At 40.0% G+C, this 27,476-nt stretch overlaps 1 protein-coding gene across 1 annotated transcript in view; it reads left to right on the top strand.

Annotated features, from left to right (window-relative positions):
• Window positions 1–27,476, top strand: part of LOC121279398 (eukaryotic translation initiation factor 3 subunit E) — a 143,928-nt gene that overhangs the window by 92,229 nt on the left and 24,223 nt on the right. Inside the window, exon 10 of the mRNA XM_041190617.1 lies at window positions 6,905–7,014. Coding sequence (XP_041046551.1) covers window positions 6,905–7,014 — 110 coding nt within the window. The remainder of the gene's footprint in view (window positions 1–6,904; window positions 7,015–27,476) is intronic.

Genomic DNA, 27,476 nt, shown 5'->3' with positions numbered 1-27,476 from the left:
CAGGTGCCCATGACCCCATCTTGAAGTAACCAGTTGACATTGCAACTCACTGCACATTTTCTCCAGGTGACCATTTGAACACCAAGGGACTCTTGAAAGCTGCTGTGCCATCCCATTGAAGGTTCAGCACTGATTGGAGGACAGCAGCTGCAGAGGCGCAGATACAGAGTTAGATACAAGCTGCTGTGCTGGAATAACAAATTCAGTAGTGGCTGACCTTCCAGAGGAGAAAGCACCTGAATGTTACCGGGCACAACCATGGCCCCTGCTTCTTGCTTTCTGATTGCCAGGGAGCAGCTGTATCTTGAATCCACGGCCAGCTGGTTGCTGCAACAACTACTGTTGACATCAGGCATTCATGCCTTACTCACTGTCACTTTTAATTCAGATTAATCTTAAGCAGTGCTGGTAAGCTAATCACTTGCTGACAGAACCTGCCCTCACTCCTAGGCTGAGATGGACCAGCAATGCTTTAAAACAGACTACCGATCAAAATTAAATTGTCAAAGGTACAGAACTGACCTGGGCTGATTTGCTCTTACAAGAAAGGATTTCCGCCACAGCCCACGTTTTTGGGCAACTTTAGCTGTGTCAAATCACTTGCTCAAAACGCCAAACTGTCAGGTGAAGTGATTCAGTTAAAAAGAAACATGTTTGCAGTGTTACCAGTCTCTTGGTGATATTTTGAATATTTTACTTGGAATCCATTGACAATGTGTGCAGGATTTATGACTTATAAAAATATTAAATTAGCACCATTTGTTAGCTGTGGCACAGTTGGTAGCACTCTTGACTCTTTCCAGGGCTTGAGAACAAAAGACTGGCACCCGAATGCAATTTAAGGGAGTGCTGCATTGTTGGATGTGCCGTATTTTGGATGAGCTGTTCGGGTTGGTGGGAAAGATTCCATGGCACTGTTTCGAAGAAGTGCAGAGAGTTCTCCCTTACGTAATATGTAGATTAAAATAAAAATAGAAAATGCTGGAAAAACTCAGCAGGCCTGACAGCTTCTGTGGAGAGAGAAACAGAATTAATGTTTCGAGTCTGTATTACTCTTTTGGAGCATAAAGGCTCAACGTTTACTCTTTCTCTCTCCACAGATGCTGCCAGACCTACTGAGTTTTTCCAGTATTTTCTGTTTTTATTTCAGATTTCCAGTATCCAAAGTATTTTCCTTTTATCAGAGGTCTCCCTGGCCAAAATTAGGCCGGATAAACATCATTGACCAGATTATCTGGTCATTATCACATTGCTGTTTGTGGGAGCTTGCTGTGCGCAAATTGGCTGGCACATTTCCTACATTACAACACTGACTACACTTCAAAAAGTTCTTCATTGGCTGTAAAGTGCTTTTAGGCATCAGTGGTCGTGAAAAGCGCTGTATAAACCCAAGTCTCTTTTTTACTTAAACTTGGCTTTATAGTGAAATACTGGGATACTATAATGGCAATTATTCAGTGCATGCTGCATTGAGTCGTTGGGTATTCAGGCCTACTTCCATTAAGCTACTTATTCCATTATCTTACATACTGTAGCTAATGTGATAATTTCTTCCTCGATACTCTGGAGTTCAGAAGAAAGAGGTGATCTCATTGAAACATACGGAATTCTTACAGGGCTCGACAGGTCAGATGCAGCAAAGATGTTTCCCTTGATTGGGGAGGTGGTGGAGGGCGGTCTAGAACCAGGGGACAACAGTCTCGGAATAAAGGGCAGGCCATTTAGCACCGAGATGAGGATGAATTCTTTCAGAGGGTGGTGAATCTTTAGAAGTCTCTATGCCAGAGGGCTGTGGAGGCTTAGTCATTGAATATATTCAAACACAGAGATCCATAGATTTCTAGACATTAAAAACATCCAGGGATATAGCGATAGTGTGGGAAAATGGCAATGATTTAGATGGTCAGCCATGATCTAGTTGAATGGTGGAGCAGGCTCGAGGGGTCAAATGGCTCACTGCTCCTAATTCCTATGTTCCTAAGTATGCAGCTTTCTTTTCCACCTTTATCTCTGTTGTATAAATCAAAATTCTCCTGAGAGCTGCTTTATCGATTTGATTCTTTGTGGCCTGGGTAAATGGTGAGTGCAAGCAATCATTATCCTTATTTGCTCCAGCTCCAGTTAAACCAACGGACTTTCCAAATCAGGGGGTTAAGAAGAGTTTGCTGCTGTACTGTGGATAGTAATAAATTATGACAGGTGTTGGCAGGGGCAGTAATTGCGCCTTGATGGGCCCCCAGCACTCAGGTTCATTTCGGGGGGAGGGGGGTGGCCCTACCATTTTAACAGGCGATACACCACTGACTTAACCTTGTGCCAACGTCCATTCATAAGGTAATATAAAAAATACTTGACAAATAATAAGTGGCAGATGGCAATGAAGGAAAGTATTATCATTTTCTGAGTAAACAAGCTTGCTTGCATTTTTCATTTTTTACATCGAGAATTCATATAGATGTATTGCATCAGTACATGAATGTCTTTGGAGTGTTATCTTGGATAACAAAAATGAATTGAACATTTCAGTTTTGCACGTATTAGTTCCTTCAGTACTTCCATAAATGTCACTCAGCTTCCTTGTGCCAATGTCCATTACAACAATAAAAATGTGAAATGCGTATTAAGGCAAAATCTGAGCGGTTGCATGCTGTGACACTGAGGCAGGCCTTCTGTTTGAAACCAGAAACAAAATGCCACACTAATGTATCATGGTGGTAAGACAGTAGCTGTGGAGAGGACAGATGCGTTTGTGTGTTTCAGCTGCATCCTCTTCAAAGCTTCTTCCAATTTGAAAAAGGACCTAAACTTGAAAGGTTCATTCTTGCCTTCTCTGGTCCTGAATGTTTCCAGCATTTTCTGTTTCTGCGGATAGTAATACTGTCTTTGCCACCAGAGATCTTCTTGATGACTTTCAGATATTTGTAGCATTGTGTTCTTCATTCTCAACCATTGAGAGTCTTGCATTAGCTGCAGAGGCCATGATGAACTGCTTGATACACTTGCACAATCTGCTTCCACTTGTACCACATAACTACTCAATATCTGGATTCTCTCATCACCATGGTATCTACTAATACTGGAGGCCAGAAAAATGGAACTGATGAAGTCTCCTTAAGGCAGGTGTTTTGACCAATCCCAGCTGAAACCAGTTATATTGACTGCTAGCAAACAACATGGCCATAAGCAAGGCTCTTGGGCTCCGAATAAAACTATCTACAATCCTCTGCTTGTTCCCAGCAGTGATTCTCCTAAGCATGATTGGTAGTGTTTCTTTTGAACCTTTCTTCCCTGAAAAATCAATCCAGAAAGATGGCAAATTGAATAAGGTGGTTTTGATGCTCAAGTCGCCATTCCTAAAGATTAGTTTTACCAGGCCCACTGGGCTCAGTTTGTCCATGTGAAAATATGAACTATGGCTTCAGTTAGTGTAGTCCCATGCCTTAAGTGACAACTCTGACCTATATGGTAAATATGAAATGCTGCTCTGTTGCTTGCAGCAGTTTCTACTCTTGCCTAATTTATAGGGGAGTGATGGCACATGATTTCCCCTTAGATGGTTTTTTTTTAAATGACTTTGAGAAAGAAACACAATGGCAATTTATAGGAAGGCACTGGAATTCTACAACAGCTTTTATAACTTTAGGAAATCCCAAAATTAGTAAAATATTTATTTTTGCTTGGTGTTGGGCAAAGGATAGATACTAACTTGGGCCTAAAAAAGTTCTTCTCTTCAAATAGTGCCATGGAATCTTTTGTTTCCACACTGAAAGGGAAGATAAGCTTCTAATTAACAGCATCTCCCAACATGGCACATCCTTGGGTCTGCAGTGACAACCTAGGTTGTGTGCCTAATTCTAGGGTTTGGACTTGGAATTCACAACCTGTAAACTCGGGGGGTGGGGGGGCATGAAAGCTACCTCTGACCCCAGGGTGATGGCTATAAAGTGAAAGCAAAGCAGAATGTTATAAATCCCTTTCTCAGGGAAGGATCTGTGTTGAGAAAAAATAGAAAACCCACGAGGGAGTTCTGAGAAGCGTCAACAAAGGCTGAAAATGTGAATTTGAGAGAACCAGCCCAGCCCAGCCTTAGGATAGTCAAGCCAGAGAAACTCTTGTTTCATTTTTGCTTTGACCAGACCCAGGCAAGACCCTGAGAAGGTGGTTCTGACAACTGTGTCTCACTGTCTTCTCTCTCAAACCTGCTTTTGCTTAGTGAGATTTTAAATATTAATGACTCTAATATGATTATGGGAATGTGACAGTTTCATTTTTCTCACTTGGAATCTCATGGGCATTTTATAATTGAAAATGAACAAATATATTTTGCCACCCTTTAACAGCAATAATCGATGCATGTTTGCTGTTGAATAACCAAGTTTATGGTTAAGTATAAAGGATTGACAAAATGGAACATGTACTTTTGCTTTTCAAACATTCCCATTGTAATGATCCAGAGCGACTGGGAATGTTGTGATCTGAAAATAGCAGTGACTTTCTTTGTTTAGAGATTTCCAAGTCGATACAACTAATATAAAACCACAACCAGTCAGATAAGGACAGAACAGGATTCCGATTTATTTGCCAGCATCAAGGAAGAAGATGGCTTAAATTGAATTAATAACCAGCAATCTTCAGCTTTAACAATGGACCTTTTTTTAAAAAAAAATTACAGATGCTGGAAGCCTGAAAGTGTGTGGGGTCTTAGCAATCGGTGCAAGAACAGATCCATGAGTGTTTCAAGCTATAACCCTATTTGAAGGCAGAATATTCACAATAATTCCAGCTTGAGCAGGCTTTAAGTAGGTCTAATCCCTGTAACTTTCTTGAGCACTGTATTCGCTGAGCTGAGTGACATAAAATTAGAATGTTGGCAGGAAGACTGCAGTCAGGATGGCCTATTTGTTGAGAACTTGTTAGCTCATTTTCTGTTCAGCTGTAATTTTATCTATCAGCATTGGGTCACAATTGGCTTCAAATGACTGGATGCAATTCAATGAGATGCCTGGTGTGTGTGATATTAAAGGAAAGCTCATTAGAAGCATGCCATGTCCAGGGAACCTCCAAAGAAGAGAGTTGTGTTTATATAGCATCTTTCACAGCCTCAGGATGACCTAAAGTGCTTTACAGTCAGTGAAGTTCTTTTCAAGTGTAGTCACTCTTTGAATATAGGAAACGTGGCAGCCAATTTACAAACAGCAATGTGACAATGACTAGCTAACATGTTTTTGATGTTTGAGAGAAAAATATTGGTCAGGACCCCTGGATAACACCCCTTCTCTTTCAAGCAGTGTCATGGGATCTTTTAAGTCCACCTGAGAGGGCAGATGGTTCATGGCTTAACATATCATCTGAAAGACGGCATCTCTGACAGTGCAGCACTGGAGCATCAGCCTAGATCTCTGTCTGAAGTCCTGGAATGGGACTTGAACCTGCAACTGTCTGACTTAGAGAGCATAAGACCATAAGATGTAGGAGCAGAAGTAGACCATTTGGCCCATTAAGTCTGCTCTGCCATTCGATGAGATCATGGCTGGTCTGATAATCCTCATTTCCACTTTCCTGCCTTTTCCCCATCACCCTTGATTCCCTTACTGATTAAAAATCACGTGCTTGAGGACCCCCAAATCCTTCTATGCCTTTCTCCATTTAAATAATAATCAGCTCCTCTCTTCTTTCTGCCAAAGTGCATAACCTCACATTTTCCCACATTATATTCCATCTGTCAAGTTTTTGCCCATTCCCTTAACCTATATTCCTCTTTAGACTCTTTGCCATCCTCACCACTTGCCTTCCCACCTAATTTTGTGTCATCTGCAAACTTGGCAATAGTACCTTCATTTCCCTCATCCAAGACATTAATATATATTGTAAATAATTGTGGCCCCAGCGCTGATCCCTGTGGCACTCCACTAGTTACAGGTTTCCATCCTGAAAATGGCCCCCTTACCCCAACTCTGTCTTCTATTAGTTAGCCAATCCTCTATCCATGTTAATATACTACCCCAAGACCGTGAGAAGAGAGTGCTACCCACTGAGCCAAGGCTGAAAATCATAGATAGGAGCACAACAGAGTCTCTCCAGTAAGATTACTGTGCAATAGATGAGGTACACTGGGTAATGACTTCACCTGAGGATGTTGAAGAAACCAGATGCAATAGTATGGGGAATTAAAAGTTAAATAATAAATAGCCACAGAGGACTTTAACATGCCACCTGGGATCTTGCTTTGTATGTCCAACATGCCCCTCCTCTCTCTATGCCCAGCTTGAAAACACCATTTTCCTACAGCACAGTGCCTGTGGATTAGTGTCATGTTGGTATTTACTCAATTTAAGTATTTTACAATAGCAAGCTATCAAGTATTGAGTTTGACCAAATCTCTCACTGACAATATGGGCTGCCACTCCTGTTTAGCTATTTTATTTATCAGCCTGTCTAGGTGACAGTTCTTTGTGTTAACAACAGTTTAATTTCCATCTGTATCAACTTTTATTTTAACAAAGTTCAGGGCAGTACTGTAAAGGAATGATTAAAAGATGTAAATTTTCCCATTTAGTCTAAATATTAACCCAAAGAAAGAACTCCCTTGCATTATATTTCCTAGGTTCAGAGATTTGCTTACAAGGTTGTTTTTGCTTTGTTGCGCCATTAAGCTCTAACAGATTTCCCATTTGTGCCTCCAACACTGGAGTGTCCAGAAACCTTTCATTTCATGTTGTTCCTAAGTTAATTGTTCTTTGATGTTGTCTAGTGAGCATCATTTACTTCCAAGGTCATTTAGATGTTTTGCAGCTCACGTAACTACAGCAAGAGCTGGTTTTATAAAGCAAATGGTGATATTTTGCTAGTTTAATGGTTTAGTATGGAACTGAACATTTTTCTATATAATTATTTCTCATTCCAGGTGCTTGTGAATGACTTTTTCTTGGTGGCCTGCCTTGAGGACTTCATAGAGAATGCCCGACTCTTCATCTTTGAGACATTTTGCCGCATTCATCAGTGCATCAGCATCAGGTACAGACATTTCTCAATCTCTCAATTTGTGTTGCTGCAGCAGCTTCTTAAAAGGGAGCATTTCGTAGCAAGCAAAACATTGAGGGTATCACTTGGTGGTTCCCTGGAAACGAGCCCCATTCAGTCCTAAGGATGGGCAGTCTATTGGCTCCCTGAATAATCTACCCTTTGAAGTGAATGTATCAACTGGTATGGTTCCCAATTAATTGACATGTGGCAGTGGTCATGAAATCTTCAATCTATAAATTTTGTGATCAGATGATTTTTAGCTCCCAATATTTGCATACAGCTGTGATTGTCACTTCTGTTCAAACATTGTTTTAATATCTTATTTTCAACTTTGGGATTGAGTGGAATGTTGGCATTTGAGAGAATTCAAATTCATGGCCTGGATTTGAATTGAGGCCAGATGGTGATTCTCTGCTCTTTAATGCACCTGCCTCCTCTTTGCTGTCTTTATATGGTTTGATATGAGTATGCACTTGAATGAAATATGCTGTTTCACTTCTTGGCTTTGTTTTCCCGTGAAGCTGATTTAAGAGATGAGCTGGCTCATGTGTGGGAATTAGCGCTCTAACCAGTACAATGCTTGAAATTTAATGATTGCGTGACTTTCATGGTATTTGATGGAGTGGGATTTGGATGTTCTCCTTGTCCTAGTATGAGCTCAAAATATTAGCTTGTTATTTGGCCTTTCAAGTTAGGAGTTTCCATAAATACAATCTGTTCGGCAAGTACAGATTCCCTTTGCTGCTATAGTAGATTGTACTTAGTCAACCATGATCAGAAGGAACACACATGGCCCTGATGGGAGATGTATATATCATAGCTCGTTTTTATATAACTAAGTCTTGTAATCTGTAATACCCAAGAAAATCAAATCTGATTTTGAAAGCCGTTGTGACTCAGTGATAAACATGAACTCTTGACGGGGGATCAAGTGTTACAACTCCTGGTATGTAGGCCGGTTTAACCCAGACATACTCCTCCCCCCCCGCCCCCCCTCCTCCTCCTCACCATATGAGAGTTAGAGAACAGTGAAATGATTGTGTTTAGACCTCAGCTGAAAACCTGAAAAGAATGGCGAGCATCTTTGCCTTACCGTTGACTTCTTATCTCTAAGGGATGATGCTTCAAATCAAAATCTGAAATCTTCCTTTTTTTAAAAATAAGTTCAAGATATGTACTGAATGTTGGTACTTTGCAGATTTGCCCCTTAATGCATCTGCCCCTTCTTTGCCGCTGATGCTTGATGTGATTATGTATTTGAATGAAATGAGACTACTGTTTGAATCATCCATATGCTCTACTTTTACTCGGTGCTGATTAAAAAGTGTGGCTGCTTCTCACGTGCTTGTGACTTATTTGTAATAATTGTTGAAATACAGTTGCTGGTCTGATTCAGTTTTGGAAGCAGATTGCCTGAACGTAGCTATGTTCTACACCACAGGATGCATGCATTATTTGAGCTTGTCTTTAAGCAGCAACTATTAAGCTAATGCTAAACATGCACATGGAGTCACAACTATAAATTAGCTCCTGAAACAAATAAAAACGACTCCGTCTCCCTTGTTAACCATCATTCTAGGGCAAAAAAAAGTTCAGTTGTTCTAAGTGCCAGGAACAAGATACAAAAATGGGAATCCTCAAACTTAATACTTGTTTGGAGCCAAGTGGGTGACAATATGACTAGATAGGATAAAATCATGTGCATTGCTAACCACACAGTTGTAGGGGTGGGTTGAGGAAGAGGGAGGGGTTGGGGGGGTGGGGGCGGTGGGGTGTCGGTGGTAGGTGATGGTAAGACTGACACTTCCTAAAGAGAAAACAGCCAAGACAGTTGTTGCAAGATTTTATATGAAAGAGATTGTTCTGCACAACATGCTCTTCAGCCTTTCAAAGCAATTAAGAGATGAAGCTGAGCAACTGGGTTATTTTAATTTCGCAAAGGTGATCCAGGCCCTGTGATGTCTGTGCCCAGGTATCTCTGTTCACCTGCCCATTAGTGATGATCATTAAACACCGTTTGTTAATAAAAGTCTTAGGCACTAATAAGAACAATTTCTGCTCTTAGTCTGTCATGCTTGGAGTTTCTAGATTAAGGAAGCAATTAAAAATGTTCTGAAGGATTGGATTAAAATTTCTAAAGGCCTCTTTATTCCAGTTGGATTGTTTTGGGTGTCAGTCTGCACCTTTGTCAATGGCTTATGTGATCAAGCAGTTGGGCAAAGATGTGATTGGCCGTTCTCGGGCATGTTTGGAATAGTTTTTTAAAGGTCTTAGATTTGCTTTCACAACTGTGATTAGTTGAGTAATTCTTGTTTCAGTGGTACTTTTTCTGAAAAATTTGGAATGGCTGAATTCTTGAGACATTTAATGATACCAGAGTTCCCATCTCGATGGTATCAATTGGAAGGATGGGACTTTCACAGGGAGTCTTAGGCTCATCAGTATTACGTGACCTGAGCTGGTGACAATGTTTAATTGTGAATAAGTGGCTAGCTGATCAATGAGCCTAAAGCCCTGTTTTTAACTGAATCTGCTTGGCAAGAATGGGCATCTTGGGGCTCGAATCCTGAAGTATATCCCACCCCTCTTTCAATTCCAGTCTGAAAAAGCCCTGTTCTCATCGGTCGCATTAAGTTAAAATCAGGGTCTAATTGTTTGTTATGGAAGCTTTGTAGGTTGGAAAGCATATGTGAATTTCATGGGCAGGTTTGAAATGCCCACCGTTAGCATCATGACTGGTCTTCTCTTAAAATTATGTTGCATCTGCAGGGCAATGTGACACATGCACACTGGATTCCAGCTTCGCAGGGTGGGATATGTGTTATGATATGGCAGGTGATATTTGCCAGGCTGACAAAATCCACAAGGGAAACTTGGCCACGCTATCACAACGGTTTTGCAATTTGTATTTATTATGGCAAGGCTTGTGCACTGAGGTCAGAAGGAATGAGTTCACTACCACTTTTAGAGACTTTCATTAAAACATTTATTAACAAAAGAACAAACTTAAATACATGTACAAGATTATAGTTGCACAATTATAACAATTCCCAAAATTTCTACTTAACCAGGTTCCCCATTGCACACCCCCTTTAAGGCAACAGTCCAAATAGATTCCAAATTTATAAAGTCATCCAGCAATATTACCGCAAGCACCCACTGGACAATGGACTTTTAAAGGCTTTTAACACAACTTTGGTTACTGGAACAGCAAAACCTCTTCAGGGGTTGGTGGAAGCTTTTTCTCCAAGTCTGTTTCACACAGCCACCTTTCAAGATCTCACACGGCCACCCTTCACAAAGCCTTCCATCCTTCTTAAGTATATTTTATCCCTTTCGATTTGTAAATCCCATTGTCTTTGGAAGTTACTTTTCCCAGAATATAAAAATCTATCATCTCGTTATGCTCCAGCACTTCTAGAAAAATCAATGTAATAACCTTGCCTTATTTATCTTGCCAGTTGTAAACATTTTCTATGTCCCTTTAAAAATCAAGCACTTCTCCACTTATCTAAAAATGCAAATTTTATTCACACCGTCTCTGCTGAGACTTCACTCTCTTACTCATCTCCATTTCAAATGCCCGTTTTACACCTAACTACTTTTTTATATTTTAAACCCTACAGTTTAATCGTTTCTAGTTTAATTAAATTAACCCCGCACACGCATATAGGCCTGCTTTAAAGTATCTCACAGTAATAGTAGGAAAAATATGATAGTTCCCTGACACATCATTCATATTCCTGATACCAGACTCCCAAAGTAACTGCTCTACTTGGTTGTGATAGGATACTCCCAGGAGGACAGCAGAAACGCTTTAGGGATGTCCTCAAAGTATCCCTGAAGAGGTCAAACATCCCTGCCGACTCAACTTAACTCTAGCTTGTGACTGACCAAAATGGAGATGATTCATTTGGGAAGGCACTAAATATACCGAGAGACTTTAGGAACACACAGAAGTAAAGTCAAGGCATTGGAAGCGCACACAAACCTTCAAATGCCTCACTTACCCAACCCTTCAAGTATCACCTACCCCACATGTGACAATGGACTTACCAACCATCTCGGAACCCATAGAATGGAGTAGCAGCAAGTCATCCTCGACCCTGACAGACTGCCTATGAAGAGAAGAAGAAAGAGGACAAAGGAGTTTGCATATGGCATTGTTCACAGCTTGGCTTGTGCCTGGGGCCATGGAGCAAAGTTTTATCTGTTCACTTGGTCTGTCTCTTTAAGGCCACTGCTGAGTTCTCAATGGGAATCCAGGTAGTTAATAGTTGCTTGTGAATCGGTGACAGTAATTAGGGATCAATTTTGGGTTCCTGGGTAGAAGCTTTATTTAAAAGGATGGTTTTCCGTCTGTAACAGTATCTGATGAAAGCGCGTAGCTTAAAACTTTTGTATAGATGTTAACAGGTCCTTTTTAGCACTTTCAAGTAGGTCTTGAGAGAACGCTGTTACAAAGGAGGCTTGTGAGAGTGAGGAGGAATCCACAGTTGTAAGAGAGCTCTGCAAACAGACAGTCATTTTGTTTGGACCCTGGAAATAAATTGTTTCCTTATCCAATGATAGTAGATAAAGACCAGCTACATAAATTTCTCCAGCTGTTTAGCTTAAGATTTCATAAGATGCTAAGTGTCACAAAAGTTTAATCATTCTCATAATATTATTGTGATTTATTGCAAAAGTAGGTTAATCGTGGGATTTGGATAGTTTGTGTGTGTGGGATTTAATTGAATTGAAGACAGCTGGTCTGGAGGCTTTGATTCACCAAGAGAAGCTAGGTTTGAATTGCTAAATACATGAACATGGCTGAAATCTTAGAATGTGAGGTGAGGAGAATTTGCATTTTTATATAAATCAGGGTAGTTTGAATTTCAAAGAGATGGTAGGATGTTACACCTAACCAGAGAAGCTAGGCCAAGCAGTGTGTTTATTTTTCCCAAAGGTTACTGATGATATTAGTACCATGAAATGATTTATGTTATGAGAAAGGTAAAGTTCCATAGACACATGGGAACAATGGGATTTACATTAAAAGGGAGAAACATGTGCAAAGGAGGTTGAAGCTGTGTCAGGGAAGGCATTGTGAGATCTACCAGAAGTGTGAAAGGCCTCCAGTATTTGTGCATCCAACCTGAAACTGAAGCTGGGGAAAGCCACTTTGAATTCTACTGTCCAGGGTATTGTGTTGACTTGCCTGGATCTATTTAACTCTGTTTGTTTTTGCTGTTGCCTTAACAGGGTATAATTGGAAGCCAGATTAATTAGGGGTTTTAGGAGTTATGATAGTAATTTTTAGACTTATGTATGTGTTTGAAATCTTTTCTATTAATAAATGGTTAGTTTAGTTTTCTAAAAAATCTCAAGCCTTGGTGGACTTATTACTACTGAATACAGGGCATGCATCTCGAAATAAAATACAAATTGCAAAACTGTTGTGACCGTGTGATCAAGTTTCCCTGGTGGATTTGATCCACCTGGCACACATCACCTGCCATGTCATAACACTAAGATATAAAACTTGGAAAGATTAAATTGCTTGCACTTTCCCATTGCCAACATTGCAAAAGTACTTTGTGTAGTAAACTGCTGTAAATAGCAATTTTTCTTTGAGCAGTGAATGACCTCTTGAACTGGAAGAAATGGCATTTTACAAGACCTGCTTTGTGCTATTCTACAGAGACCACAAGGACACTATTAGTCACTTCTTTTCCTGGAGTTAAATGAAAGAATAAATAACAAAGTTTTAGTCTCACGTAATTGTATGTTTCTGATAATGTGTGTTTGTGAATATCTATGCACCAGGCATTGACTGCATGGCGTAAACTAAGTGTTGGCAGAACCTGATTGCAACAGTATATTGGATGGTGTATATCATGCAGCACCTCAACAACTTTGACGGCTGGGATTTTGATAATCCTACCCTCATGGTAGATGACTAGTGCTGAATTGTAAATGGTAAGTTGGGGGAGTACCTTAAGAACTGTAAATGAAAGCTGTACAGAGGTTTGAACAATTTGGAATAGGTGGAGGATGAGGCTGCCCAGGTGGTCAGTGGAGTGCAGTCCCTACCCCTGAAGCCATCCACTTTTAACTTTTAACAACCAATTGCTGTTTTCACTACTGATTACAAAGTTGCTGCTGCGTCTTGCAGCATGTTGTTGTGCAGGCTGTTGCAGGGAGTTTGTGTCTTATTAGTTGTACCCCTTAGTTAACAACACAACAACCCAACCAAATAGTTCAGATACAGCTTATCCAACCAACTCTTCATAAGCAATCAGTTTTATCGTTAGCATTTGTTTGTCTCCTGCCCCATCTCCTGCCAAGTGCAAGTGGAGTGCAGGTCTCTTCTTGTTGCTCCTGTCTCTGCTGTTCTTATGCAGACAATCATTGCAACAGAACTAAGTTACAGAACACGAGCAATACCGATTTGAGTTGGTGGCAGTCTGTTGATTTAAAAACAATCAACAGCAATAATCAAAGATTAAACTTGTCAGCCCCAACATCACAGTAATTTTCCCACCCCAAAGCATTTTCATACACTTCTAAAATGAATAGTTTTGAATCCCTGGCACTTCAAGCTTGTTCAAGGCATGCCCACATGTGTTGTTGACTACTGGGTTTTTTTATTAATGAGGCTTAATAGGTTAACTCTGACTTTAAAAGGATATTTCTCAATGTCACTTAGTGGCCAGAGGTTGGGTATACATTGTGACAGTTGACATTGCAAAGCCGTGTTGACAGGAGTGAACAATCAAAAATAGTGCTTGTGGGTGAAGAGGAAGTGTGTCCTGCACTAGATCTCTAATAATATGTAGTTTTTGTTTGTCCACACTGTTCTGCTTGGTCGCTGGGTTGATTTGGTAGGTGGAGCCAAGTGCGCATGGAGACACACACATAGGGTGCACAGAGGGCTGGAGCATGTGATTCACGTGCAGCTGTGGTAGTAGTGGTGGCGGGGGTGGTGGACAAAGAGCAGCAGAAGATAAGGAGAGCCCAAGAACAACATTAGCCGGCTGGAAGGATCTGAGGGGAAAGTAGGGGAGGGGGTTGGTCGGTGGCGGGGTGAGGGGAGTTGGAGGAGAAATGAAACAATGGCGGGTAAGGCAAGCCCCAACAAGAATTACCCTGGCTGGAGGGATTTGAGGAGATGGTGGGTGGGAGCATGAGAGGAGGGGGAAAATGTTTGGAAGGGGTGGGATTGGGGGATGGAATGGGGATAATTTGAGGTGGATGGATTGGATGACTATGGCACAGGAAGGTAAAATGGAATGGGGATTTAAACAAGTACTGTTGTAATAAGGATATTAAATTCATTTAAAATATTTCACAGGTCTGCCAGTTTTTAATAATGTACATTGATCAACCATGCAAACCATTTCCCTAGAAATTTTCAAACAGTTTCCCTTATTGCCAGAATGTTCATTGCAGCTGTGCAAGTAAATAAGTTCCTTTCCTCCTCTTGCATCTGATTACTGAAAATCTTCCACTCATAAGGTAACAAGTCGACAGAAATTCACCGATAATCCAGAACATGAAATAGAAAAACTACCGCTTCCTCTCCTCATCACGCACAGTCTCTCCTATCTCTCTCCTCTTCTTTTTCTCTGATAAATTTACATAAATACATCTTTATCCTGCTCCAAAAGCAGTCTGAAAAAAAAAATGTTTTAATTTTGTTTTGCCCTCCTGCAGTACTTCTAAAATGATAGCAGTGTAGTACTGACACGAATATTATGCCTGGAGCATGAAATATTTTTGGGCATTATCAAATATCATCAGTTTTTGAATGGACGCTGCAGAAATCATTTAAATCTGAAGTCATTTAAGTTTTAATTCACCGCACTGCTGAAATTTCACCATGGCAAAGATGAAGATTAGCCACATATTTCAAAGTCTCCTTTTTAAAGCAACATAGAGCTACTTTAGGAAACTGTATGTAACAGAGGCTTGTATATTGTAAAGAAAATGGTATTTTTTTCTATTTTATGTTCTGGATTATCAATGAATTGCTGTCAAATTGTGTTCCCTCATCGGTGGGATATTTTCGGTAGACGGATACGTGTTTGTGGAAGGTCTCTTCTGGTTCACATTAATTTAGCACAAAATAAATCATTTAGAAGGGCTGTAATATAATTCTGTCATTAATGAAGTCTGTTAGCACTGATTTGGACATCTGTGGTTCATTTCTTCAGAGTAAAACCTGGTCTTGAACAGAAACACTCAACATCTGAAACATTAACAGGTTTCTCAATCTTCAGCATTGATAACATCCTGCTAATCAAACAGTGCTGCTAAAAATCAGTTAAAAGTAAAATCAAGTAAAACTATTTTAGATGTTTCATCTTTGTTAGTTTTCACTACTGCATTGTGGTGGCTATCTTTGCACATTTCACAAGTTTTTAATCTTGAATAAAGTTTGTTTGGTATGTACTAGTGGTGTGATGTGTCCACACAGCAAGAATGCAAATATGTTTGTTTTTGCTTGACAACTAAGTGCTGGTAAGGGCATTTAAGAGAACCACTTGCTGTTTAGGGGGTGCCACAGGATCTTTTAGCCATCCAGCCGAATAAGTAAATTGCACCTCCTTTTTATTACCTCATGAAAAGGATGCCATCTCCAAAACTGCAGCAGTCTCTCAGTGCAACACTAAAACATCAGCCCAGATTACATCCTCAGATCACAGAGGTGTACATAAACATTTCCTGTGGAAGTAAGACAAATACCATTGAGGCAAAGTGACTAAAGGGCTGTGTCGTGCATTTGAGATTTCACTTTCAAAGTAAGCACTGAATTTTCAATTGTTCCGTTGAGCACTTTGCTCTTTGTGCTGTGAAGAGCACTTGAAATATTGTACCACAGTTGTGAGCGAGCTGACCCTGGTCCTGGCAGCCATCTCATCTAAATGGAAAGTCTTGTACACTTGTGTGTTCATATGTAGTTTTATGCTTTCTTCTAATTATTGCAAGTATGTAAGGGTAGGTCCAAGTATGAGGATCGCTCAAATCTCAAGACTTGCTGAATAATTTGTTCCCTTGTAAGGAAGCAAAGCATTTGTGAGATACACTTACTTGAGGTATGGAAGGCTTAGTCATGTTTACTTATCAGGAGTGGATTCTCCAGCTGACTAGGTATTCTGCTGCTGATCTACAGGCCTTGCAGTGGAATAGGCTGTAATGTTTTGCCTCTATATCGAGAGTTATATACAGATATATTAATTCTATAGCATTGAGTAATCATTACTGTCATGTGGCTTTGATATAATCAGCGGAAAATTCTGTGGTAAATTTTAGAAACTGTTGTGTGAATACACTCCAGTTTAGCAGGGAAGCCAAGGAAACTGAATATTGTTTCAATGAGCCACTTTGAACTTTGTGAAAATACTACTTTACAGCATGTAATGAAGCCTAAAGCTACAGTTTGCCTTTCATTTATTAGCACAGTTAAATTACATTAAAATTTTGTAGGTCACGTGAATAAAATTTAGAGGGCTAAACTAGACACTGCAAAGCCACAGTAGTAGTATAGAGACATGAAGATTTATTTTATGCTGCAGATACTTTACACTCATAATGAATGGTATTTTGTTATCAGTGAAAGCATCCAAAAAGAAATGGTGAAATTGCTAAAATGGTGCCATCAAAAGTCCAGAGGATAAAAACTGCTTGCTCTCCCTCATTATTATTGCCTGAAGAAACAATGACAGTTTGACAGTCCATTAGATTCAATGTAGGCCTTGTGAGAATTTGGTCCTGTTTATATTAAGTTGGAAATCTGTATTCCCCAATTTAAACTTTAAGAAATGGAGGCCTCCAGCCTGTCAGAAACCAATGCTGACAAGTCAATTTGTAAACATGATTTGACATGAGTACAAAAATTGGGGTACCCAGCTGTCAAACTGCAAAGCTCAGACACCCCTTCCTCATTAACATTGATCAGAGTGGGATGGTTAGACATGTGGAGTTTTTGAGCTATTGGTCTCATTCTGCTACAGTAATTCAAGAGATAGTAAAAGCACGTTTGTCATGAAACTTAGCAATGGATACAGATTGAGCTGTTATTTTGACTCTTAGGCTTTTACTTTTAACTTGGATTGCCCTTGCTATAACTGGTGCTTTTATTTGTGCCCGGCAACTATAGCTTGCAGTTATGTAGAGCCTTTAAAGTAATGAAATGCCCCAAGGTGCTTAATAGGAATATAATCAGATAAAAATTGACACAACCAGAAAAGGAGGCTAAAAACATGGCTAAAGAGGTAGATTTTAAGGAGCTACTTTAAGGAGGAGTTCAGAAGGGAATTCCAGTGCTTCAGGCATACATAGCTGAAGGCAAGGTCACACTGCCCTTCGTGGAAATGTTAGAATTCAGAATCGGGGCCCTGAACAAAAATGTCTTGCTTTGCTTCGTTGTCGTACGATTTGCACATTTTTCACCAGGATAGATTTGTACCAGTGTGAATGCACTATTCCGCACGCTTGCATCCCCTCAGAATTGCTGCAGAGTTGCCAGCTGAGTTACTTAGTTAATAAATTTTAAAGATATGAGGTATTCCTTGATTGGCTGCTGCTGGTACTTGAATTGTAATCTTACCTGTGGTCTATGAAAGAGAAGTTTTTTCTAGGTAAGTTGGTGCTCTTGTAACCTTTAGTTGGCTATTATGAATGTGGCTGGTGAAATACAGTTGTTTATAGCCTGAGTTTATCTATTTGATCAGTTCATAGGAACAGAAACAGGCCATTCAGCCCTTTTGAGTCTGCTTTGCCATTCAGTAAGATCATTGCTGCTCTGCACCTCCTTTTGCTTGCTGTTGCTCTGTTTCTCTTGATACATTTAAATATATATTGATCTTGTCTTTAAAATTTACTTACTGTGTCACCCAGCTTAGCGTCATCTGCAAACATTCCAACGAGTAAGAAAAAGCCCAAGGGATGGACACACCATCTGTGGTTAACTAGAAAGGTTAAAGTTAGTACTAAAGAAAAAAACATATATTGTACAAAGGCAGGTGGCAGGTCAGAAGATTAGACGGAGTATAAGGAATAGCAAAAAATGACACTAAGACTAATGAGGAGGGAAAAATTAGAGTATGTGAGAAAACTAGCCAGAAATATAAAGACAGATAGTAAGAGTTTTTATAAATGTTTTAAAAAGGAAAGAGTTAACAAAGTGAGCATTGGTCCAATAGAAAGTAAGTCTGGAGAATTGGTAATGGAAAACAAGGAGATAACAGATCAATTGAACAGGTATTTTGCAACAGTTTTCATTATAGAGGATACAAGTAACATCCCAGAAGCAGCTATAAATCAGGAAATGGAAGTGGGGGAGGAGCTCAGGAAAATTACAATCACCAGAGAAGCGATACTGAGTAAATTGTTAGAGCTGCGGGCTGACAAGAACCTGGGTCCTGATGGACTTCATCCTAGGGTCTTAAAAGAAGTGTCTGGTGAGATAGTTGATGCATTGATTTTAATTTTCCAACCTCCCTAGATTTGTGGAAGGTCCCATTAGATTGGAAGATAGTAAATATAACTCCATTATTCAAAAAGGGAGGGAGACAAAAAGTGGGAAACTACAGGCCAGTTAGCTTAACATCTGTAGTAGGGAAAATGTTAGAGGTTATTATTAAAGAAGTTACAGCAGGGCACTTGGATAAGCTCAAGGTCATCAGGCAGAGTCAACATGGTTTTGTGAAAGGGAAATAGTGTTTAACCAACTTATTGGTGTTCTTTGAGAAAGTAACATGTGCTGTGGATAAGGGGGAACCAGTGGATGCACTGTACTTAGATTTCCAGAAAGCATTTGATAAAGTTCCAGATCAAAGGTTATTGCATAAAATAAAAGCTCATGGTATAGGGGGTAACATTGGCATGGGTAGAAGATTGTCTGGCTAACAGGAATTAGATAGTGGGCATAAATGTTTTTTTTCTGGTTGGCAAGATGTAATGAGCATTGTGCCACAGGGATCAGTGCTGGGACCTCAACTGTTTACAATTTATATAAATGACTTGGATGAAGGGATGGATGGGTTGGTTGCCAAATTTGCTGTGACATGCAGGTAGGAAAGTAAGTTGTGAAGAGGACATAAGGAGGCTACAAAAAGATATAGATAGATTAAGTGAGTAGGCAAAGATCTGGCAAATGGAGTATAATGTGGGAAAATGCAAAATTGTCCATTTTGGCAGGAAGAATAAAAGAAACTTATCTAAACGGTGGATGATTACAGAGCTCTAAAGTGCAGAGAGATCTGGGTATCCTAGTGCATGAGTCACAAAAGGTTAGTATGCAGTACAGTAAATAATTAGGAAAGCTAATAAATAGAATGTTATGTATTCAATTCCCCTCAAAGTAAATGATAAGGAGGGAGGTTATGTTTCAATTGTATAGGCATTAGTGAGACTACATTTGGAGTACTGTGTACAGTGTTGGTCATCTTATTTAAGGAAGAATGTAAATGTGTTGGAAGCAGTTCAGAGAAGGTTTACCAGACCAATACCTGGAATGAGTGGGTTGTCTTATGAGGAAAGGTTGGACAGACTAGGCTTGTATCCACTGGAGTTTAGAAGAGTAAGAGGCCATTGAAACATATGAGATCCTGAGGCGTCTTGACAAGGTAGATGTGGAGAGAATGTTTACTCTTGTGGGAGAATCTAGAACTAGGGGTCACTGTTTAAAAATAAGAGGTTGCCCATTTAAAACGGAGATGAGGTGAATTTTTTTCTGAGGGTTGAGTGTCTTTGGAACTCACTCCCTGGAAAGGAGTTCGAAGCAGAGCCTTTGAATATTTTTTAAGGCAGAGGTGGATAGATTCTTGGTAAGCAAGGGTGTGATAGGTTACCGAGGGTAGGTGGGATGCAGATTTCAAGTTACTATCAGATCAGCCGTGATCTTATTAAATGGCGGAGCAGGCTCGAGGGGCTGAATGGCCTACTCCTGCTCTTTGTTTGTATGCTCATAATTTTGATATTCAGCTCTCCATTATTTCATCCTTCCTGGGTCCAAGTCATTTGATAAATATGGTGAAAAGCTGAGGCCCCAGTGCAGATCCCTGGGGAATACCACTTATCACATCCTGCCATGTACTCTGCACCAAGATGAGAGGGAAAGTGTCATTTGTGGCACTGCAGAATGATTTCCTTGTGCTTGAGCACGTTTTTCTATATGTATTTGATTAAGAAATCGGGTTTCTTTTAAGGATGATTTTTTTTAAATGTTCCGCGAATAAACTGAATTATATTTGAATTCCATTTTTAAAACATTTTTGGAAGAAGTTATGCTATATGAGCAAGGGTTTATTTATTCATTCATGAGATATGGGTATTGTTGTTGGCAAGGCCAGCATTTATGGCCCATCCCTAGTTATCCTTGAGAAGATAGTGGTGAGCCACCTTGAATACAACTGTGGTTTAAACCCATTTCAGAGGGCAGTTGGGAATCAACCACATTGCTGTGGGTCTGGAGTCACGTGTAGGCCAGACCAGGTAAGGATGGCCGATTTCCTTCCCTAATGGATATTGGCGAACCAGATGGGTTTTTATTGTGGTTTCGTGGTCACCATTACTGAGACTAACTTTATAAGCCCAAATTTATTAATTAACTGAGTTTAAATTTCTCTGCTGCTATAGTGAGAATTGAGATAAGTCTCCATATCATTAGTCAAGGCGTCTGGATTACTAGAGTAGTAACATAACGACTGTACTACAGAATTGTACTTCATGCAACAAGATCTCAAGATTTTGCGCCTCAAATTTGCTGGAACTTAATTGAAAAGAAAGTCTGGTAGATATAATTTATTTTGATTTTAGGAAAATATTTGATACAAGTTCTCCACTTTAGAGTTATGAAGATAATTTGACACTTGTATTAGTGGCAGAATAACTAAACAGATTGAAATCCACCTTAATGAGGAATTAGTTGGGTCAGTGCAGTGTTTCTGCACACTGGTCAATAGGATGAGACCTTTAAATTATTTGCTGCTGAAGGAGTACTCAGCAGTAAATATCTTCCAGTAGGATGCCCTCCTTTTAAAAGCTTATTGCCTTTTTTCCTGCCTCTTTCCCCTCGCTCCCAGCTTAGATTACCTGTTGAACTCCCCTGACCATTAGTGGCCATTTTCTTTTGCTTGTACATCACCTTAAGCAGACACTTAAGGTCTGGTGATTGTGTCCCATGAAGTGTTCAGGAACTGGCAGGTCAGGTTGTCTCCATTGAGTTTCAGGACCCTGAGTTGGCAAAGACCTATATATCAAACGGTGATTTAGCTTGTGGTTCATTGTGTCTGCCCTACTCTCAAAAGACCAAAACCACCCCCCACCCCGCCCAAATAAAGAGTGCCCACCAACGCAAGGGTAGAATGATCAGACTGCTGTTTCAGTGTTGAAACTTGACCAATTGGAGCATTGAAATTGCTGAATAATGCCCTGGCTACAGCAGGAGTAATCTGTCTTGCAGTTAACTGGAGAATAGGGATGTCACTGTTTGCATAAACAATTTAATTAGTTAAATACGTCGAGTGAGAAAGTAATTGTTTTAATGCGACTTTTAAGGAGTTATGTAAAATTGCCAAGCTGCTCATTGCTCTCCAGTCTATAACAGAGATTTGAGAGCTGTTATGTGATCACACTAATATGTTTAATGACAAACAAAATTGGTCTTTTTTCTGGCAGGCAATCAGATTAATTTCCTTTTAAAACTTAGGAGAGCTGAGTGGTTGAAATGAACACATCCCTTGAGTTTACAGCTTACTCCATACGTATCAGCAGGCTTAATGTGGTAGCAGGTTCAGAGGGTGGGGGATGGAATATAAATGCAATCCCACAAAAATTATCTTAAGGTGGAAAATATAGTAGGCTACCATGCATTGAGGCTAAATGTTGGCATGTGCTGAAGCTATAGATCACTCAACATCATAATTCCCAGAAGTAGATTTCATTCCATTTTGTCAAAAACCTCAACCCCAGCAATAAAATCGGTAAGCAAAGAAATATGTTGCCAAGGAGCTGAGCTGAATCTGCTAGCCATTCAAATGTATCTCTGGATTGCCCTTATGATGCGCACGCAAGTTATTCCTGCCATCAGCTGTCAGTTGTATTTTAGTGGACGAGGGGCTAGGTATTTATTCATTTAACTCCATTGGTAACCGCTGATCAATAAATTGTTTGTGCCAAAGTTCTTTTAGATCTACTCCCACCTTGTGAGTTTTCCCAAACTTCAGCTAGATTATTTGTTCTGGGGAAAAATAATCTCCAAAATGAATTATATTTGCTGTTGACTGCTCGAGAGGCATTGCTGGTACCTGAGTGCCAACGTCTCCATGACTGAAGAAGGATTTCCCATTGCTTAGGAACTTCAGTTTTCAAGAACCCTGTCTAAAATTAACCCCTGCATTAAAACCTGAAACACTGATCTGCTGTGTGCTATGATGTAACAAACTTGTTTTATTGGAATTACTGTTCATCTTCCACCTTCAGAATTCCTCCCCATTTTCTCCTCTTCATGTTCCCTTTATTGGAGGGAATGGTCAGGTATGGTTCCACAGGTTTTGGAATCTCTCCCAAGAGCCTGTTCTGTGAACTGGGGAAGGGAACATGTGAGGAGGGAGAAATTGTGGCTAAGTCTCAGTCAAAATTCTGCTCTTCCAGCAGTGGATACTCAATCACTGTCAGGACATGGGCGTTTGTAATTCTCTTACTGAGAAATGGTGATACTAAATTTAGTGCCCCTGCAGTTGACCCAGCTAAGATTGACGATCTTATTGTTGACTAGAGGTTGGCATTTCTTGCCTATATGGCTCGGCACTTTGCCATTTTTTGCATTAGCTTTCTGTGCCATTTGGGTCCTGATGATATACAGACGCAAGTGTTAATATGCTTGCTTTTATATCTCCTTTAGAAGCTGCACTAGAATTGTTATATGGAGAAATTACTGCATATCCCTGGCAAGCTTGGCAAATTCATTTCGGACGTTCCTAATTTTGTCTCATACTGGAAGAGCTTTGTCAAATATCCAAGCACTATCTTGCCCCTTTCTCTCAATTTGTCCACAATTTCACTGTTACTCTGACTCCTTTCCACAAATTGGCTACAGCATTTGCCTATAGGTCTAATCTCTTGACTTTAGAGCACTGAGGAAGAGGAAGGTACTATAGAAATATATTTGTAAAAATTTATTGCTATATGCAAAGATTTTGTTATCAACAGTGTGAACTAACCATCTTCAGTGAAACCATTCACTAGATAAGATCTTCAAGAACTGACGCGAGTGTCATTTATGTCATATTACAGGTTAATGTGTTAGAGGTTTCAGCACATGTAGTTTGTCAAAGCACAAGATTTCCAAGGGCATGTGGTCGAGTTGAGCAATGCTAACTCATTAGACTATTGAAACTTAAGCTTGTAGGCATTTCTCAGTTATCTAATGCTGTAGATCAGTGTTTAATGCATTAGCTATGAGCTATGTGCAGCTGATTGGGAATCCAGATATGGCTAATTGTATTTCTGCTTGGTAAATAAACATAATAGTAATAAATACAATTGTTGGGCCTGTGATCTTAATACTCATTCACACACTAGGTGCCTGTGAGCTTGAACCTTTCTGTGTGTTTATTGGTAAGATGTTGAGAAGGATTGCTAGTGTATGTATGGGTGTTTTTTGATTGTTGTAACTGCATTACTTCATTACTGAATAAAGTGAGTTTACCTTTAGTTGTTTGGTGATATAGAACTTGAGTATTGCAAAAAGAGACTTGCTGGTGAAGCTTTTCGTCCTGCACTCATCAGGACAGAATTGCAAGAATACCAAATTTCAAACGGAACAACAATTTATACTGCATGAGAAGAGGGTGCCGATTGGTTGGCAATTGGACTGTTGATCTGTTGCAATGGTAGTTGCAGTTATTCCCTGGTGCATTCTCCATGGCAATGCCTTGATGAATCAGTCATTGAGCTGCTCTTGCAGGTGAAGCTGACAAGCGTTCACTTTCAGTAAACAGTACTTTCACCTAGTGCTCGAAATGTACCAAGAGGTTTGCACAGTTCATGACTCTTTTTGGGATGCAGTGACTGTTATGCAGATAGACACTTTTTAAAATTGTCTGATGAAGAAGCCTCTTGCTCTTTGTATACCATGAGGATTTTGCCGTTGGGTACAACTTGTGCAGTGCAATGCCTGAGAGATTGTAATTGACTAGCTTACTAGTTAGGTTTTGCAACATTTTCTTTGGAACGTGTGACCCAGTAACATGGGACGAGCCTGGCACACTCCAACAAATACCTCTGTTAATGTGCAACTGTTGAAAGATGCTTGTTTCTCAGAAGCACTCGTGAAGCATTAAAAAGCTGTTAAATTAGTATCGCTTGCACATTTATTTCTCCAAACTTCGCCTTTGAAAGAAGGAACTTGCATTTATGTAGTGCCTTTCCCATCCTTGGGGGTGCCCCAACGAGCTACACAGCTAGTGAATTGTGAAATGTCATTATTGGGTGATCTAAAGCTTTGGGAAAAGTTGCCAGGGGTGTGACAAGAATGACTCCTGGTTTGAAGATCCTTAGTTACTCGGGCTTGAGCTGGGTCTGTTTACTGTAGAGCAGCATAGACTTAGAGGTGATCTGATAGAGACCTGTGAAAGAATGAAAGGGCTGAATTGTATGCCTGTCAAATAGATAATTTTAAGTTTGACATTGTGGTGGCAAGGTACGAGGGGAAATGCTTTTAAACTAGATAAAAGTGAAAATAGTCTGGAAGATAGGAAATTCTTTATTCCCAGAGAGTAGTGAACCTCTGCAGTATGTCACCAGCTGGGTGCTGACTCTCTGCCTTCAAGAGGCAGCTGGACAAGTTATTGGCTGGGCCAATAATTACACTGTGTAGAAGTTAAGTGGATTAGCAGTTAATGTACCCATGGCCAATACAATCTCCTGGAGACGTTTCCCTGAGGTTTTTATCCACCCCTCCCTTTATTAACTGTGGGACTTTTAAATTTTTCTTGCCTTTCTTGGTTGATGACATGGGTGAGATGGGGTGGGGAGTATTTAGTCCTGGATGTGGATGAGCATGGTGGACCAGCTTGTTTGCCATTTTGAGTTCCTATTTCCCCATACCAAGGAGGTAAATGATCAAATTGTCTGTGTCAGTGGGTATTGGGCGAGGGATGTGATGGGAAGGGTGCTGGGAGTACTCCAGGCTTTCTATACACATGCATTCTTGGTCAAGTTTATGATTATGAATTTTTTTACTCTTCCCATAAAATCTCTCAACTCATTCACATCTTCTATTAACACACAGCTTTACTTATCCATGCTGAAGATTTGAAGTATGTATTTTAAAGCATGATAACCCTTCATAATTGGGCTCGCTGGTTTCAGTTTGGTGCGTGCAGAAGCAGAGTTAATTGTGATGAGAAAGTTACTTGACTTCTGAAGAAATTTAATTGCAGGAAGTAGTGGGGAACTGCAAGGTTCTTGGTCTGTGGCTTTAGTGCGTGCTGTTTACTGGCAGGTAAATGCAGACTGCTGCTGCAGGAGAATGCCAGGAGTTCCTTGAGACTTATAGTTGATGATAGACTAGGATTTATTGGTACATGAAACTAGCCACACAGCAGCAGGACATACAACAAGTTTATTGAAAAACCACAGGAAACACCATCTGCATTTGTGATGCTTACTCAAAGGAATGCATCTCGGACTTTTCTAAAGAAATAAAATGACACCTCACATTTTTGACAGAGAATGTGGTAGAGACTGGCCTTTGAGTCTGGACTTTAATGGTACCAGTTAGTGCACTGATCACTGCAAGTCACATTTACAAAGCATTAGAATCTTTCTGATCTTCTATGTTTGTGGCATTTATTCCTTCAGGGTCAAAGTGATATAGAGAACTGAGTATCTTCTATACCTAATAATGGAATTAGTGTGAAGCATTTCTCTGGACCAGTTTTCACTGTGGTTTATTTGTGTGCCAGTAGTGTGCAACAGAAAGACTGGAGTTGTATTAACCCTCCTCTGGTGTTGTCTCATTACCTGTTTCAAATTGAACGCCTGGTATAATTGCTGCAGAATATTTGCGCTGACTGGTTTTGTAATATACCAAGTAACCAGCTGTGCATGTGAAGTGCAGTTGGACCTGCAATAATTAAGCGCTCAGGACCAGTCAAAAAGTGTGTGGATAAAACCTGCAGATTTTTTTTATTAATGTTTTCCTTTTCTCCAATGTTAGGAAGTGAATAATATTTCCCAGTGATCATTGAAATAATTTGCTGATACCTGATTTATGGGATACAACTAAAGCAGCTGCCCAATCATTCCCCTGCATAAAAAACACTCTGGTTACATGTTTTTCATCAACAGAGAACAGTATCCAAAAAGCCCTGGCTCCAGTACTCAAGCTGAAGTATTTGTTAGTGGGGCCTTTGTAATTATTGAAGGGTGGTGTTTGGTATAAACAGCGACATAGAGTCCACACACAACAAAGTAATGGGAAATTTGTAATACCTGATATTGTTTCAGCCAAAGAGTTCTGTGCAGAGTTTTGGGCATCCCAGTATAGAAAAGGCTTTTTAAAGCCATACAGAGCATAAAAAAATAGAGTCATCATATCTGGGATGGGAAACTGGTTCTGAAGAGATGATGAGACTATTTTCATTGGAGCAGAAAATGATCAGAATGACAGACTTGCATTTATATAGTACCTTTCACTACCTTGGCACACCAAAACCGTTTCACAGCAACCAAAGTACTCCTGAAGCAGAGTCACTGTTGCAATATAGAAAACGCAATATCCAATTTATGCACAGTAGTACCCTACAAACAGTAATGTAATAATGACCAGATAACCTTTTATTGGCATTCTTGGTTGAGGGATGAGAATTTTCCAGCCCTTCTAAATAGTGTGATGAGAGCATTTGGCTCCTCTCGGTTTAATATCTCGTCCTAAAGACGACACCTCCGACAATGCAGCACTGCCAGAGTGTCTGCCTGGATTTAGTGCTCAGGACTTTGAAGGAGGAAGTGAACTTTCTGACTCAGAGGAGAGAGTGTTACCAACTGAGCAAGAGCTGGCACTAAAAGGAGAACATTTAATGGAGGTTTGAGTGAATGGAGCACTTATTTCTCTGGTTGTGAAGTCAATGATTAAGATTGTCAATTTAAATTCCTCACTGAAAGAGGAAGGTGATTAGGAAAACTTTCTCTGGACAGAGTTTTAAAAGTGTGAAACCTTTCGTTTCAGAAAGTAGTTAAGGCAGAGACCACTGCATCTTTTAAAGGAAAGTTAGATGCATATTTGAAGTAGTGGGCAATACAATAGAGCCAGGGCAAGACAAATGTTGGGATTGATCTACCAATCGAACCTCATAGGCAGCATGGGCTGAATGGCCTCCTTACTTTCTCTAAATTACTTAAGATTTTATGGTTGGTGGAGGATGTCACTCCCAATTTCTAGCTCTCAACTGCATGAC

This window comes from Carcharodon carcharias, chromosome 6 (genome assembly GCF_017639515.1).
Source record: "Carcharodon carcharias isolate sCarCar2 chromosome 6, sCarCar2.pri, whole genome shotgun sequence".
Taxonomy (NCBI): Eukaryota; Metazoa; Chordata; class Chondrichthyes; order Lamniformes; family Lamnidae; genus Carcharodon; species Carcharodon carcharias.
Note: the sequence above shows the minus strand (reverse complement) of the source record. Positions and strands in the feature narration are given on the sequence as shown.